Here is a 15,025-nt window from a genome sequence, read left to right as displayed (position 1 = left end):
ATTTCATAGAAACAAAAACAGACTGAGGAGGAGTATCTGAGACAGGATTCAAACTCAGGACTTTGGAAGAGTAGAATAAATTGTTTGTTCTTGGTATGTCTATTTTATAGATACTTGTAGGATCACCATTTTAGAGCTGAAGAGGCTTCAGAAATTGTGAAATTTCTTTCTATTCTCTTGGAAGATGGAAACATTAAATTTTTCTCAAAAATATTAACTGAACTAGAATAATGAGAATTTTCATAAATAAATACTCATGGCAAAAATTAAAACGGGGCAAACCTTTAGTGCAAGTTTTCTTAACTACAAAATCAAAATCTTCAAAATCTTTTCCTTTTCTAAGATTCTAATTTATCATATATACTAGTCTGGAGTGATGTAACTATTTCTGACTCCTCACTTTTTAACTGCCCAGTTTTTAAATGTTTTTTCTCTTCATCCTTCCGTGACTGATGCTTATTGGCATTTTGTTAGCTAAAATATGTACATGAATGACTAAGAAAAACTGAAAAATATTTCACTTACTATTCAGACTAAGGAGTAATCAAATATATGGAAACATGCTTACTCAAAGATTCACTGAATGTTTAGTACCTTATTACGAAGTGAAATGTTTCTCCTAAAATACTAAAATAGAACAGTGTCTCTTTCAGAGAGAGAGAAATGCCTTGTGTGTTTCCTTTGGTGCATCATAGTAATACTGCAGTTAGCACATTTATGTGAATTACTGTGTATACTAATGTGTCAAATTACTTATTTATATGTATATTGCAATACACATATGTATATAATATGTCCAATTTATCAGGTATGTTCTAACATACAGGAGATATACATATACATACATGTCTCTCTCACACACATGCTGCCCAGAACATAAAAATCCTAAAACAAAATTTGTCCACAATATATAATGGTGAATGACCATGGTAAACCAATGTTTGATAATCCCAAAGTTTCTATGTTTTGGGGACAAGAAATTATAATTTGACAAAAATTGCTGAAAAAACTGGAAAGCCATTTGAGAGAGACAGGATATAGACAAGCATCTCACACTTTATACTTAGGTATTATCAAAATGGGTGCTTAATTAATTGATTTATTATTGTTACTTTTTCAAAAGTACTTTATTTTCCAAATATATGTAAAGATAGTTTTCAGCATTCATTTTTGTAAAACTTTGAGGTCCAAATTTTTCTCCCTTCCTCTCTTCTCTCTCCAAGACAGAAGCAATCTGATAGAGATTAAATATGTATAGTCCTTTTAAAACATTTCCCTTTTTGTCATGTTGTGCAAGAAAAATCAGATCACAGGGGAAGAAACCATGGAAAGGAAAACAAACAAACAAATAACAATTAAAAAAAGGTGAAAATACTATGTTTCAATCCACATTCAGTGTCCATAGTTCTCTCTCTCTCAATACCGAGGGCTCTTTCCATCTCAAGTCTATTGGAATTGGCATGAGTTACCTCATTGTTGAGAAGAGCCAAGTCCCCCACTATTGATCATCACATTATCTTATTGTTACTGTGTACAATGTTCTCTTGGTTCTGCTCACTTCACTCAGCATCAGTTCGTGGAAGTCATTCCAGCTTTTTTTGAATCAACCTGCTCATCATTTCTTATAAAACAATAATATTCCATTCCATTTATATACCATAACTTATTCAGCCATTCCCCAACTGATAGTCATCCACTCAGTTTCCAGGTCCTTGCCACTCAAAAAGAACTGCTTACAAATTTTTATACATGTGGGTGCCTTTCCCTCTTTTGTGATCTCTTTGGGATACAGACTCAGTAATGATACTGCTGGATCAAAAAGTATGCATGGTTTTATAGCCCTTTGCACATAGTTGCAAATTGTTCTCCAGAATGGTTGAATCATTTCTCAATCCCTCCAAAAATTCCTTAGTGTCCCAGTTTTCCCACATCTCCTCCAATGTATATCATCTTTACTAATATGAGAGATGTGAAGTGTATCTCAGAGTTGTCCTAATTTGCATTTCTCTAAATTGCATCATTCTCTAATCAAAAATGATTTAGAATATTTTTTCGTATTATTAGAAATGGCTTTAACTTCTTTATATGAAAATTGCTCATATCCTTTGACCATTTATCATTAGAGGAATAGCTTATATTCTTATATTTTTTACATTTACATCTTATATTTTTACATTTAATTTTTAAAAATTTTAATAGTATTTTATTTTTCCAGATACATGGAAAGATAGCTTTTAGCATTCACCTTTACCAAACCTTGTGTTGCAAATTTTTCTTCCTCTTTTCCCCTTTCTTTCCTCCCCTTGATTGATAGCAAACAATCCAATATAGATTAAAAGTGCAATTCTTCTAAACATATTTCCTTATTTGTCATACTACACAAGAAAAATCGGATTAAAAGGGAAAAAAGACATGAGAAAGGAAAAAAAAAAACAAAAAGATGTAAATACTATGCTTTGTACCCCCTAGTCCTCTCTCTGGTTGTGGATAGCTCTTTTCATCACAAGTGTATTGGAATTTCCTTGAATTACTTCATTGTTGAAAAGAACCAAGTCCATCACAGTTGATCACATAATCTTGTTACTGTGTACAATATTCTCTTGATTGTGCTCACTTCACTTAGAAACAGTTCATGTAAGTCTTTCCAGACTCTTCTAAAATCAGCCTGCTTATTGTTTCTTACAGAACAATAATATTCCATTACATTCATATACCAAACTTTTATTTAGCCATTCTCTGATGGGCATATACTCAATTTCTAGTTCTTTGGGGAATGACTTATAGTCTTAAAAGTTTGAGTCACTTCTCTATATATTTTAAAATGAAGTCTTTATTAGAAACACTGGCTATAAAACTTTTCCCTTAGTTTTTTTATTCAACGAGTGCATAATTTAGACATGAAGAGTGATATTAGAGTGAATTAGGAGACCCTGAAGAAATTTACCTGTCTGATTTCATAGATTAGGAAAGAGTTTATGACCAAATGAGAAATAGGGAGGATCACGGAAGATAAAATAAATAATTTTGATTACATGAAAATGAGAAGTTTTGCACAAATAGAACTGATGTGGCACAAATTAGAAGGAAATCTGAACTAGAAAACGTTTTTGGGTAGGAAATTTCTCTTAATAAAAGACTCATTTCTTAAATATGTAGGTCACTAAGCGAAAATTTATAAATAAAATTTATTCCCCAATTGATAAATGATAAAAAGTACAACAGGCAATTTTTGAAAGAAGAAAAAGTTATTGATTGTTATGCTTTAAATAATTATTGATTTGAGAAATGCAAATTTAAAAATTCTTGAGGTACCACTCAAAAGGAAAATGACAACTACTGAAGGAGATGTGGAATAATAGGTACACTAATAGATTGTTGATGGAGTAGGGGACTGGTTCAATCATTCTGGAGGACAATTGGGAGCTTTGCTCAAAGGCTATAAAACCACATATTCTGACCAGCAACACAACTATTAGGTCTCTGTCCCAAAGAGATCAGAGGGAAAGGACCTACATAGACAAATATTTATAAGTAGCTCTATTTTTGATGGTAAAAAATTGGATATTGAGGCGATACTTATTAATTGGGAAATGGCTGAACAAGTGGGATATGATTGTCATAGAAAATTATTGGTCTATAAGAAATGATGAGAGGAATTGATTCAGAAAAATTGGGTAGGAATTATATGAATTGATGCAAAGTGAAGTATGCAGAACCAGGAGAACATTGTGCTTAGTAACACCAGTTTTATGATAAACTCTGAAATACTTAGCTATTCTGATCAATAGATCAGTGATCCATAACAGTTCCAAAGAACTTATGATTAAAACTACTCTCTACCTACAAAGAGACCTGATGAACTTTGAGTTAAAATTGAAACATACTTTTTTCTATCTTTTCTCCCCCACTTTCTTTTCCTTTTTTGGGGGCGTGTGGGGAGCAACATGATTAATATGGAAGTATTTTTTCCAGAACTTTACATATATATTGATACATATATTGCTTGTTTCCTCAATGGATAGGGAAGAGACTACCTGGGGGAATGCAAAAAAATTGGAACTCAATTTTTTAAGAAAAACAAATGTTAAAAATAAATAATTTTTAAAAATTTTAATAAAGGCATAGCAAACAAAAAAAGTGATTAAGTGATCTGAAAGATACAAGTTGGGAAGTAAGTGCAAGCTTGGTACATGGTGTCATAGATAATGTCCATATCTATTTTTTTTTTTAATAGCCTTTTATTTACAGGATATATACATGGGTAACTTTACAGCATTAACAATTGCCAAACCTCTTGTTCCAGTTTTTCACCTTACCCCCCCCCCCCCTCCCCTAGATGGCAGGATGTAATGTCCATATCTAGAAATTAATAAAAGCCAGTTTAACATCTCTGATGGTAAGAGGATTCTTTTTTTTCTCCTTAGAATCATCAACTTCTGATTATGAGAAGTTTGTCTTTGTGGTCCCGTTTTGGAAGTTGCCCTGTGGTTTTTAAAAGGGCTAATTTAGACCATTAACAAAAATTTATAATATTAAAAATGATTTTTCTAGCCTATTTAAAGTTTAGAAGTACCTTAAAGCTATAGAAATATATCTAAAGCAGGACTTTTATGCTATTTTCCTTGAAATTTGCCTGAAATATGTCTGACTTTTGGAGGAAAATCTTAAGAATTTTCAACTACATATTTCTCTTTTCCATTTAAAAAATAGATGTGAAAATCACCATGAAAAGCTTAGTGTATTCTGCTGGACTTGTAAGAAATGTATCTGCCATCAATGTGCACTTTGGGGAGGAATGGTGAGTAGAAAAATCAAGCATATTATTTTTCTTGTGTGTGTATGTATTGTTCCTCATTTAGATATTAAACTTTTTGAGCTAGTACCATATTTTTTTAAACACTTCCTTATGGGCACTCACTTCTACAATCTTAGACTAGAACTGGGAATGGTTTTCGAGATAATGTAGTCCAAACCGTTAATTTTATTTATTGATTAGCCTAGAAGTGAGTGTTTCTCACATTTGCTAGTGTAACCTCAATTCAGTTATTATGAAGAAGTATTGGGGGGAAAGCTCTAAACTTGGGAGTCAGAGTATCTGAGCCTTTGAAATTACTTTACTGATCTTAGGCAAAATCATTTTCATTGTTTGAGTTTCTATGTTATTTGAAAATTCTAAAAGGTTACATGGTCACATAAACACCTAATATGTGTCAGAGGTAAGATTTGATCCCAGATTTTATCCTGAGGTCAACTGTCTGTGTATTATGGCAAGCTGCTTCTTGTAGATGCCACTTTTCTGGATATACTGCCGCCTTCTCTACCAGAAAGAAAGATACTGTGTGTATATATGTGTTTGATTTTTTAGTAAGATTACTTGACCATAGTTATGAAGATAATTCATTAAAAAACTTAAATTTTAGGAAGACCCCAAGAAATGTTATGTTCCATGAACCTTTGCTATAATTGAATATTAAATTTGCAGACTAGGAAAACTCAAGTTCCTCCAACTTGGTGTTTAAATATACTACCATCCTTTTTTGTGCTTTCTTGATTGGAAAAATTAAAGCTCACTTTGTACAGTTTCCTCTTAAAGTTTGAAACTAAATGTTCACTAAAGCAGATCATTCTTTATTCTCATATAATGCCAGACAGAAGCTCATTGTTACAGAAATTTAATCATTCCAATTTCTATTTAAGAGCTTGAATTTGATAAGAAATTGTTTTGGATTTTAACCAAAAAAACTGGTTGTGTGATGATTTTAAATTTCTCTTTTTTTTAGCAGGCAAAAGTAACAATTTAAATTGATTATAAATTTGTATGAATATTTGATCTCCAAAAATGGTGCCAAAGGTAGAATTCTTGCTTAGGTTAATCTTGTGCATTGGATTCCTTGCTGATGATCTGGGCACATATGAAGATGTTTGTTAAAATCCAGTCATTTGTTTAGGAGCCTTGATGCAGATAAGGTGAATTTAAAAAAAAAAAATTACCTATTTTAATAATATTAAAGAAATCTACAAAGCTGCAATTTAGTTTTGAGTATGTTCTAACTTATGTCCAAAGGATGATCTTGCGGAACCTAAAATGGTTTAAAGATACTTTTCTTATTTGATTTAAATAGCATGGTGGACACACTTTTAAACCTTTGGCGGAAATTTATGAGCAACATGTCACTAAAGTGAATGAAGAGGTAGCAAAACTTCGTCGACGACTCATGGAATTAATAAGCTTGGTTCAAGAAGTGGTAAGGATAGATCTAAAAAATCTTTACGTTCATTTATCTTCCACAGAGCTGCCAGAGTGATAGGTTTTCCCCCCATCATTCCTTTGTTTAATAAAAACCTCTAGTTTCCTGTTACCTCTAGGATGAAATAAGTATTTCCTAGTTGGCATGAGCCCTTCTCAGTTTGGCTTCAGTCTACTTTTCCAACGTAATTATACTTTATTCCACTTCATGTACTCTGTTACGTGAAAATATTATATGGTCCAGCAGAACTACTGTTATAGTCCTGATCTCCTTATTCTTCCTTATTATATCCATATTCCAACTCCCATCTCTGTTCTTTTGCACAAGCTATCCCTCGGACCTGGCTTGTACCTCCTCCTTACGCCTTTTAGAATCTCTCATTTACTTCAAAACACAAGCCCTGCCTTTTCCATAATATCTTTCCAGATTTCCTTTCCTCATTGTTAGGCCCTTTTCCTCTCAAATCGCCTTGTATCTCCCACAATAGAATGTAAGCTGCTTGTAGGTAGGGACTGTTTTATTTTATTTTTTAAAAAATCTTTGAATTCCTAGTGTCTAGAACAATGTCTTCTATATAAACACTGATTTGTTTTTTATCCTCACATACCAGGTATCTTCACCTATAATTTCTACATACTGAAATTTAATTAAATTAAATTAATTAATTTATTTTTATTACAGCTTTTTATTGACAAAACATATGCATGGGTAATTTTTCAACATTGACCCTTGCAAAAACTTTTGTTCCAATTTTTCCCCTCCTTCCTCCCACCCCCTCCCCTAGATGGCAGGTAGTCCCATATATGTTAAATATGTTAAAGTATGCGCTAAATACAATATATATGTACATATTTATACAGTTATCTTGCTGCACATGAAAAATCAGATTTAGAAAGAAGGTAAAAATAACTTGGAAGGAAAAACAAAAATGCAAGCAACCCTCATTTCCCAGTGTTCTTTCTCTGGCTGTAGCTGGTTCTGTTCATCACTGATCGATTGGAACTGATTTGGATCCTCTCATTGTTGAGGATAGCCATTTCCATCAGAATTGATCATCATATATTATTGTTGGTTTGTATAATGATCTCCTGGTTCTGCTCATTTCACGTAGCATCAGTTCATGTAATTCTCTCCAAACCTCTTTGCATTCATCCAGCTGGTCATTTCTTACAGAACAATAATATTTTATAACATTTGTATACTATAATTTATTCAGCCATTCTCCAATTAATGGGCATCCCTTCAGTTTCCAGTTTCTGGCGACTACAAAAAGGGCTGCCACAAACATTTTTGCCCATGTGGGTCCCTTTCCCTTCTTTAAAATCTCTTTGGGATATAAGCCCGGTAGTAACACTGCTGGTTCAGAGGGTATGCACAGCTTGACAACTTTTTTGAGTATAGTTCCCAAATTGCTCTCCAGAATGGTTGGGTCCCCATTCACAACTCCACCAACAATGCACATACTGAAATTTTAAAGGACCTGAAGAACCATGTTACAATCTACAAATATTTCTTAATTTATGGAAGCTTTAATTTTATGGAAATACAAAGAGGCAGCAATTGTATTGAAATCTCTGGCCTCTGGCCTTCCATAGGAGCAATTATTCTTTCTTTTCCTAGCCTAATAAGTGGGAAGTTGTAATTAAACCTTTAGAAATTCAAGTAATTGTTGGTTCCCTCAACTCTTTTTCTCCATAGTTCCTGAGGGAATAGCTGAATCTGGTAAGGAGATGTACTTGCTCTTCTGAGTTAGAATATAGTATTTTTAAAAGTACTATACTTTATATAATCATATGTGATTAGTCAGTGGATAGAACACTAGAAGTGGAGTGAGAAAAGATCATCTGAGTTCAGATAATGGCCTTGGACTCAATTTCTTCAACTATAAAATAATAATGGATTGTTATGAGGATCAAGTGAGATAATGTTTATAAAGTATTTAGCACAGTTCCTGGCACATAATAGATGCTATATAAATGCTAATTCTCCCCTACCACTCTTCACTCAACTCTCCAACTCTCCTTCCCCCCGCAAAATCCCTACTCTGATCAGACAACAAACATTTATTAAGCACATCCTATGTGGGGGAAATAGTCAAAATGAAACTTACCATGGCATGAAAATAACCCTGGATTCTCAAAGACAGGAGATATTACTAAGTCAAAAGATCAGTATTTCCCTAGCAACAGACTGTTATTGACCAGACTGTTTTGAAAGAGTCTTATCTCAGATATTTGCTACCTGGTGATGAATTTTTTTGGCACTAGAAAATTTTGAGGACCATGTGCTCAAGCATGTAGGAGTTGTAATCAGTTATGGTGAAGAGAAAACCACCCTAAAGAGAGAATGCATTTTTTTGAGTTATTGAAGTACGTACCATAATAAAATGTATTTTCTAGGGTCGTGTATGTGTGCATGCGCACATGAGTGTGAGAGAGAACAAGAGAGAGCAGGAGAGAGAAAACATGCATGTAAGAGTGAGAGAGGAAAAGGAGTAAAAAGGAAAAGAGCAAGTATGATGTTTTTTGCAAAATTGCTATATTTAAAACTAGAAGACCTGGGTTCAAATTCTACCACTGCCACTTGGTATCTTTGTTACCTTGGGCAAGTTATTTAACATTTCTAGGCCTTAATCTAGCTTTTAGACATTATTTAGAAAATATGGGTGTTGTACAAATGACCTCTGAGGTCCCTTCCAGCTCTAAATTTATTATCTTATGAATTTCAGCACTATTTATAAGCATATGGCAAAAAGTATACCAAGTTCCAAGCAACTTAGTTCCAAATGATTATAATCTGTTCATGATTTGGGGTACTGTTTTGTGGCTAAAAATTAGATATATTGCCAAGTCCCCGATTTTGAAAACCCCACTCTGCTCTCAGAGCATTTCTGTATGGTTCAGTTGCCCATATTCTGGATTCTGTATGTGAATTTCATTTCCCTTACTCAGAAAAGTTCAATTTTTCATTTTCAGATAGATATTGATATTTATTAGAAAATATTTGTACTGAGTTCTGTCTTCCTCTTCCTCAGACTCAACACTGCAACTCATTTGGAGTCCTTTTAAGTCCTTTATGACTTCATTCACCAACACTTAATAATACTTAGGCTTCTTCAATCAAAATACCTTTCCATGGTATCATTTTCCTCATGAAATGAGGAAGTGGAAAGTAAACTTGAAGGAAAGATCTCGTGGTTATCTTTAGTGCTTAGTCCAGCACATAGTATTTGATAAATGCTTTTCATTTGTTTCAGAGATACTGAAGGTTAAATAGGTTTTTTGGTTTGGCAAACGTGTATTTTTTGTAAATTTTAGAATATTTTCAAAACCACTTTGTAACATAGGCGAAGTGATAATAATTCACCCATGGGAATTTATTGACTGATATAAGAGTCTTAAATTATTGTATTGAATAGTCTTCTAAAATTTAGGATTAATTGATATTGATATTTATTCTAGTGATACAGGTTGAAGCCCAGCCATACCTATTCATCCTTTTCATCTCTTTTTCATAGTCTCCTATATGTTAATGCTAATGACTGCCTTCCTTAAAACTTTAATATTGTGGGCCTTAGATTGTAGAAAGCTAGGTTTGACTCAGACGTCTCTCATAATTCAAGTTTGAGATTAGGTAAGAGTTATGTTACATTTTCTGTGATTTTTTTTTTTTAAGAGGAAAAAAATAAACTCCTAAGCTCTCTGTCTTATTTACTGCCCCTATGTCCCTTGAAGACATTAGTTTTATGAGTTAATCTCTTAAAATTACTCAAATATATTTGCTTTTCTGTGATTTTCTTGCCTGTTACGTTTGCATTTCAAAATATCGTCAGTTTTGACCTGTTCTTTAGGAATGCTTAGAAGTTAAATAAACATGAAAAAGCAATCCTACCCCTTGTAAGACCATGCTTAGTTTTGCAGAGTAAATTATTCTTGGTTTTTGGCCTTTATCTATTGCTTTTGCTTTTTGCTCTCCTTTTTAGTAATATGATCTTTACTGTGATACTTGAACTCTTTCTTTCTGACAGGTTGAGATATTTTTTATTTCACTAGGAAGCTCTAGATTTTTTGCTTGGATGTTATTGGACATTTTTATTTGGGGTTTCTTTCTAGAGGTGACTGGCAGATTCTATTTTCATTTTGTTCTATGGGTTTAAATAGATCTGGATAGGTTTTATTCATAATTTTTTTGAAATGTAGAATATGTAGATTTGTTTATTATTGGATTTTCCTGATAGTTTAATGATTCGTAGATTATCTAGACTTTTCTAGATGTTTTCCATGTTGTTTTTGATAGAAGATAACTTAAATTTTCTGGTATTTTTTCCAGTCTTTCAGTACTAGAATATTTCTTATTCCCTCTTAGAGTCAAAGAAAGAGTGGAAAAGGAAATGAAAACTTGAATGAATTGGAAGAAAAATAAACACCTCAGTAAGGAGTTACAAAATCTTATTTAAGTAACCGACTATTAACTGCTTACTATGTGTCAATCACTGTGCTAAGCTAAGAAGTACTGAGGATGCAAATTGGAAAAACTATTGATCTTTGCCTACTTTTCCAGGAATTCTTCCTGGGCTCATGTTCAATCTACATTTTTCTTTTGAGGTTTTGCTCATAGATGTTTATATAGTTGCCTTTTTCAGAGTTTGTGTCTTGAACTTTGACATCATTGTAACTTTTATAGTTGGTTTCTTTGTTGTTGTTTTGCTTATTTTTTCAGACTATTTCTTGATTTTGAATTTCATGAGAGTTTGGTTTACCTTTTAAGGAGAAGGGTCACAAGTTCAAGGCTTAGGATTTTTTAAAAATCTTACTGTTTTCACATCTAAACCTGAGAGATTGTAGGTTTTTCTATGCTTCTAAGGTGATGTGATCTGGGGAAAGTTATGGTCACTGCTCTCCTGGTCTGCATCCTGGTCCTTAACCAGGTAGGGGCTCTCCTACCTTACAATCACAAATGTTAGTGTGGTTTGGAACAAAGCCCTAGGCTAGCTCTGTTTCTGTCCTGGAACTACAATCAGGGATCCTGCTGCTTTGCAACCACAGACATTCCTTGATGCCCTAGGACTGCAACTCAAAACTAGGTAATGGGCAGTGGAACTGCCAAACATTACTTGGTCTTATATCCAGTGCCCACACGTAGGACCTCTCTAACCTCTTTCTGACAGTTGTCCTATCCCTTTACTGTCTCTGGGCAATGAGAGTTTCTACAATTGCTGCTGCTATTGTCATTGCCATCTAGTCTCCAAAGCCCATAGCTCATGTTGCTCTTAGATTGCACTTAAGGCCAACCCCAACGCCAGTGTCATATATTTCTCCTTCCAACCTCCTGAATTATTTTGGGCTTGGAAAAATGTCTCTCCCCAATCTTATGTTGGCTATGTCACTCAGAATTTGATTAGAGTTGTTACTTTAAAGTTGTTTGGAGGAGAATATTGGGAAGAGTTCAGTTGAATAGAATAGTTCCATCTATTCTACCATCTTCTCTCATCATCCTCCTTAAGTGGAGGGAGAGAGAGAAGCTCCGTTCACCTTCATCCTAGAAACAATGGAGCAAGGGATTTTACCCTTTGATGAGAAGTAGAATTAACTTTTTAACCTTTCTTAGGAGAGCCTGTAAGCCTTCCTTTCATTAAGTTTCAACTTATATCTTAATTGAGACATATCTTTTAAAAAATATTTTCAGGTCCATTGGTAACTTTTTTGAATATATTTAGTTTACTAAAACCTATCAATAAAAATGTCTTGAATAGTGTTGAACTAATGACTAGCACTTGTAGTAGTCGGACTCACCATTAATACCTACTGATTGTGTAACCATGAATATATTCTTTAACTCCTATTATTTAACTTGGTCTCTAATTTTTAAAATGGGAATAATATTTATTTCTTAGAGTTGGTGTGAAACTCAAAAGAAATAATGTCTGTAAAATTCTTATCAAATCTAAAGCAGCATAATTATTATTATTTATTATATTATTTTGTTGATGACCAAATAAATTTTGGTTTATAAATTCAAAGGAAAAAGAAAAATTGGCTAGCAAGCTATATTTATTTTTGTTGACATTTTCAAATTAACTTGTTAATCCTTTAGGAAAGAAATGTAGAGGCAGTACGAAGTGCAAAAGATGAACGTGTTCGAGAAATTAGAAATGCAGTAGAGATGATGATTGCACGTTTAGATACACAGCTGAAGAATAAACTTATAACATTAATGGGTAAGTGCTTCTTGGCAGTTTTGTCTTACTATACCTTATTATTCCTCTTTTAAGATTTACTGGAAAATTATTTTAAATCTCTACAAAGTGATGTGGCACATTATGTGAGTATACCCTTTTAAAATAAGAAAGGATGGTCCCATTGAAAGAGTTCCTGCCTGGTGGTTCAGGGCCAGCATTTACAGCCGTGATCTTTGGCAGGATAGCTAACTTCTTCAACCTCAGTTTCCTTTCTCGAAAATGTTAATAATACTGACCTCCCTTTGTTTTTGTGATTATCAAATGAGGTATAGTTTGTGAAAGTGCTTGGGAATCATCCAGGTGCAAGAGGTGGGGTGGTCTGAATACTGACTGACCTGAGAGTAATGTCTCTGAAGCCTCCTGCCTCTGTGACCTTGAGCAAGTCACTTACTCTTCTTGGGCCTTGACTTCCTCACCTGTAAAATAAAGGAATTATACTTGATAGAGGCATCTCCTTGGGCCCTTCTAGCTCTGTGATCCTAGATAGACAATTTGGTGGATGTTTAAAGACAGGGAGAAAAAAAAGAGTCCATATGTTTTATATTGACTTAATGGTACTGAATTAATGGGTTCTCATTGAATATGGAGGGTCATAAAATTATGACTTATTATCAGTAAATGTTTGTTTTGCATACCTATTTTATATATCTATGTACCCAGGGTCATGTAAACATTTCTGGATCAAAAACAGATCATCAATGTAGAAAGTTAAGAAACCCTGCTCAATGATAAAGAACTTGGGTTCTATAAGTTTTTTGTTTCACTTATCATTCTAATTTTTTTCCTTGTACTCCTTTCTTTCCATATAAGGTTTCTATAATCTTAAATTATGAAGCCTAAAATTAAATATAGGATTAAACATAGGTTTTTTTTTTCTTTTATATATATGTATTGCTGAGGCAATTGGGGTGAAGGGACTTGCCCAAGGTCTTACAGCTAGGAAGCGTTAAGTATCTGAGATCTGATTTGAATCCAGGTCCTCCTGACTTCAGGGCTGGGGCTCTATCCACTGCACCACCTAGCTGCCTCTAAACATAGGTTTTTTTAGGAAGGTAACTGCTAAATGAAGTAACAAGTCTTTATTTACTTTTACTTTTAAACAACTGTATATTGCAGTCCATATCCCAATACTGATTAAAGTTTTGTAGGTCAGATAATTTTTTTATCTGCTTCTCTTGACTTTCCAGAGTTCTGGCCATTCCTTTTACCTTGTCATCAAAATTTTAATTTTCTCATATCATTTGTAAAAGGTGTTTGAAATGTCTTCAATTTGCCAATATCTCCCTACTTTTGTACCAGTTAATTCAAATGGTAGAAATTTATAAGCTATCATTTGTTTTCATTTTTTTTCCCCTCATATGACTAAATGAATTTAAAATGCTAGTATAGGGCAAGCATAACCTTCTGACAGGCAGCACTTTCTAGATTTTTAGTTAATTTCTGGCTTTCACTTATGGCTGTATCATACTATAATTTTTGTCTTTGTTAACTTAGTCAAATAAAGATGATTTAACTATCCTCTTAATCCACATTTCTTTTTAAGAGAGAATTGCATTCAGCAGAACTTTGATCTAATACCATCGACTCCAATAACTTGTTATTTGAAAATAAGTTTTATTGATGCCCCTTGTTTTTATTTCCCAGTCATTTTCTGGGAATTACCCCTCTCCTTCTTTTAGGAATTGAACCCTCTGTTGTGATAAAGAAAAGCAATTAAAGAAAAATAATGGTACAATGATTGTGCCCTGACACAAATGTGTTTGTAAAAATCTGCCCTTTATGTCCCTGTCCTTTTGGCTGACAGAGATGTTTCATTTTTGTTTTCAGGAACCAACACTGGTTAGTATATTTATTTGGAGTCAATATCTTTTTAATGTTCTCTTCACTTACATTTTTGTCATTGTATACATTGTACTTCTGACTCTACTTATTTTATTTTGTATTAATTTTGAGCTCCCACTGACCTAGAGAGACTTCTCAGCACCCATTAATCTAAAGAAATTTCTGTCTGTTTCCTTTCTACCTTATCAGAGACATTTCTCTCTAGGCTAGCAAATCTTAAATCTTTTTTGTGTTATAGACCCCTTTTTTGTGTCATGAACACCTTTGGCTGGATAGTGAAGCTTATTGACCACTTCATAGAATAATGTTTTTAAATGAGTAAGATACAATACATAGGATTATAGAGGAAACTATATCAAAATACTTTTAAAAAGCAAGTTCACAGATCCCAAGAATTGAGATCATCGATCCCTCTTGCCTACATTGTTGTAATAGCATTCTTATTGATCTTCCTACCTTGGATCTCTGTTCCAATCTTCCTCCATACTACCACCAAAAAGATTTTGTACAGCTCTAAAGTATGTCTGGCAGTTTTATTTTCAGACTCTTGTGACTCTGTTACCTCTGTGATCAAATATAAATGTCTCTGTTTAGTATTAAAACATTTCATACAACTTGCCCCCTCCCTTCCTGTTTTTACCAGTCTTCTTATACAGTATTTTCTTTAAAAGTAAATTATGCCAAGTATTGCAGTCTT

The 15,025-nt window shown here is 33.4% G+C and overlaps 1 protein-coding gene across 1 annotated transcript in view; it reads left to right on the top strand.

Annotated features, from left to right (window-relative positions):
- TRIM37 (tripartite motif containing 37) overlaps positions 1 to 15,025 on the top strand; it is a 110,718-nt gene that overhangs the window by 13,937 nt on the left and 81,756 nt on the right. Inside the window, 3 exon segments of the mRNA XM_031966497.1 lie at positions 4,711 to 4,798; positions 6,123 to 6,245; positions 12,342 to 12,465. Of these exon segments, the coding sequence (XP_031822357.1) occupies positions 4,711 to 4,798; positions 6,123 to 6,245; positions 12,342 to 12,465 (335 nt within the window).

This window comes from Sarcophilus harrisii, chromosome 4 (assembly GCF_902635505.1).
Source record: "Sarcophilus harrisii chromosome 4, mSarHar1.11, whole genome shotgun sequence".
Classification (NCBI taxonomy): domain Eukaryota; kingdom Metazoa; phylum Chordata; class Mammalia; order Dasyuromorphia; family Dasyuridae; genus Sarcophilus; species Sarcophilus harrisii.
Note: the sequence above shows the minus strand (reverse complement) of the source record. Positions and strands in the feature narration are given on the sequence as shown.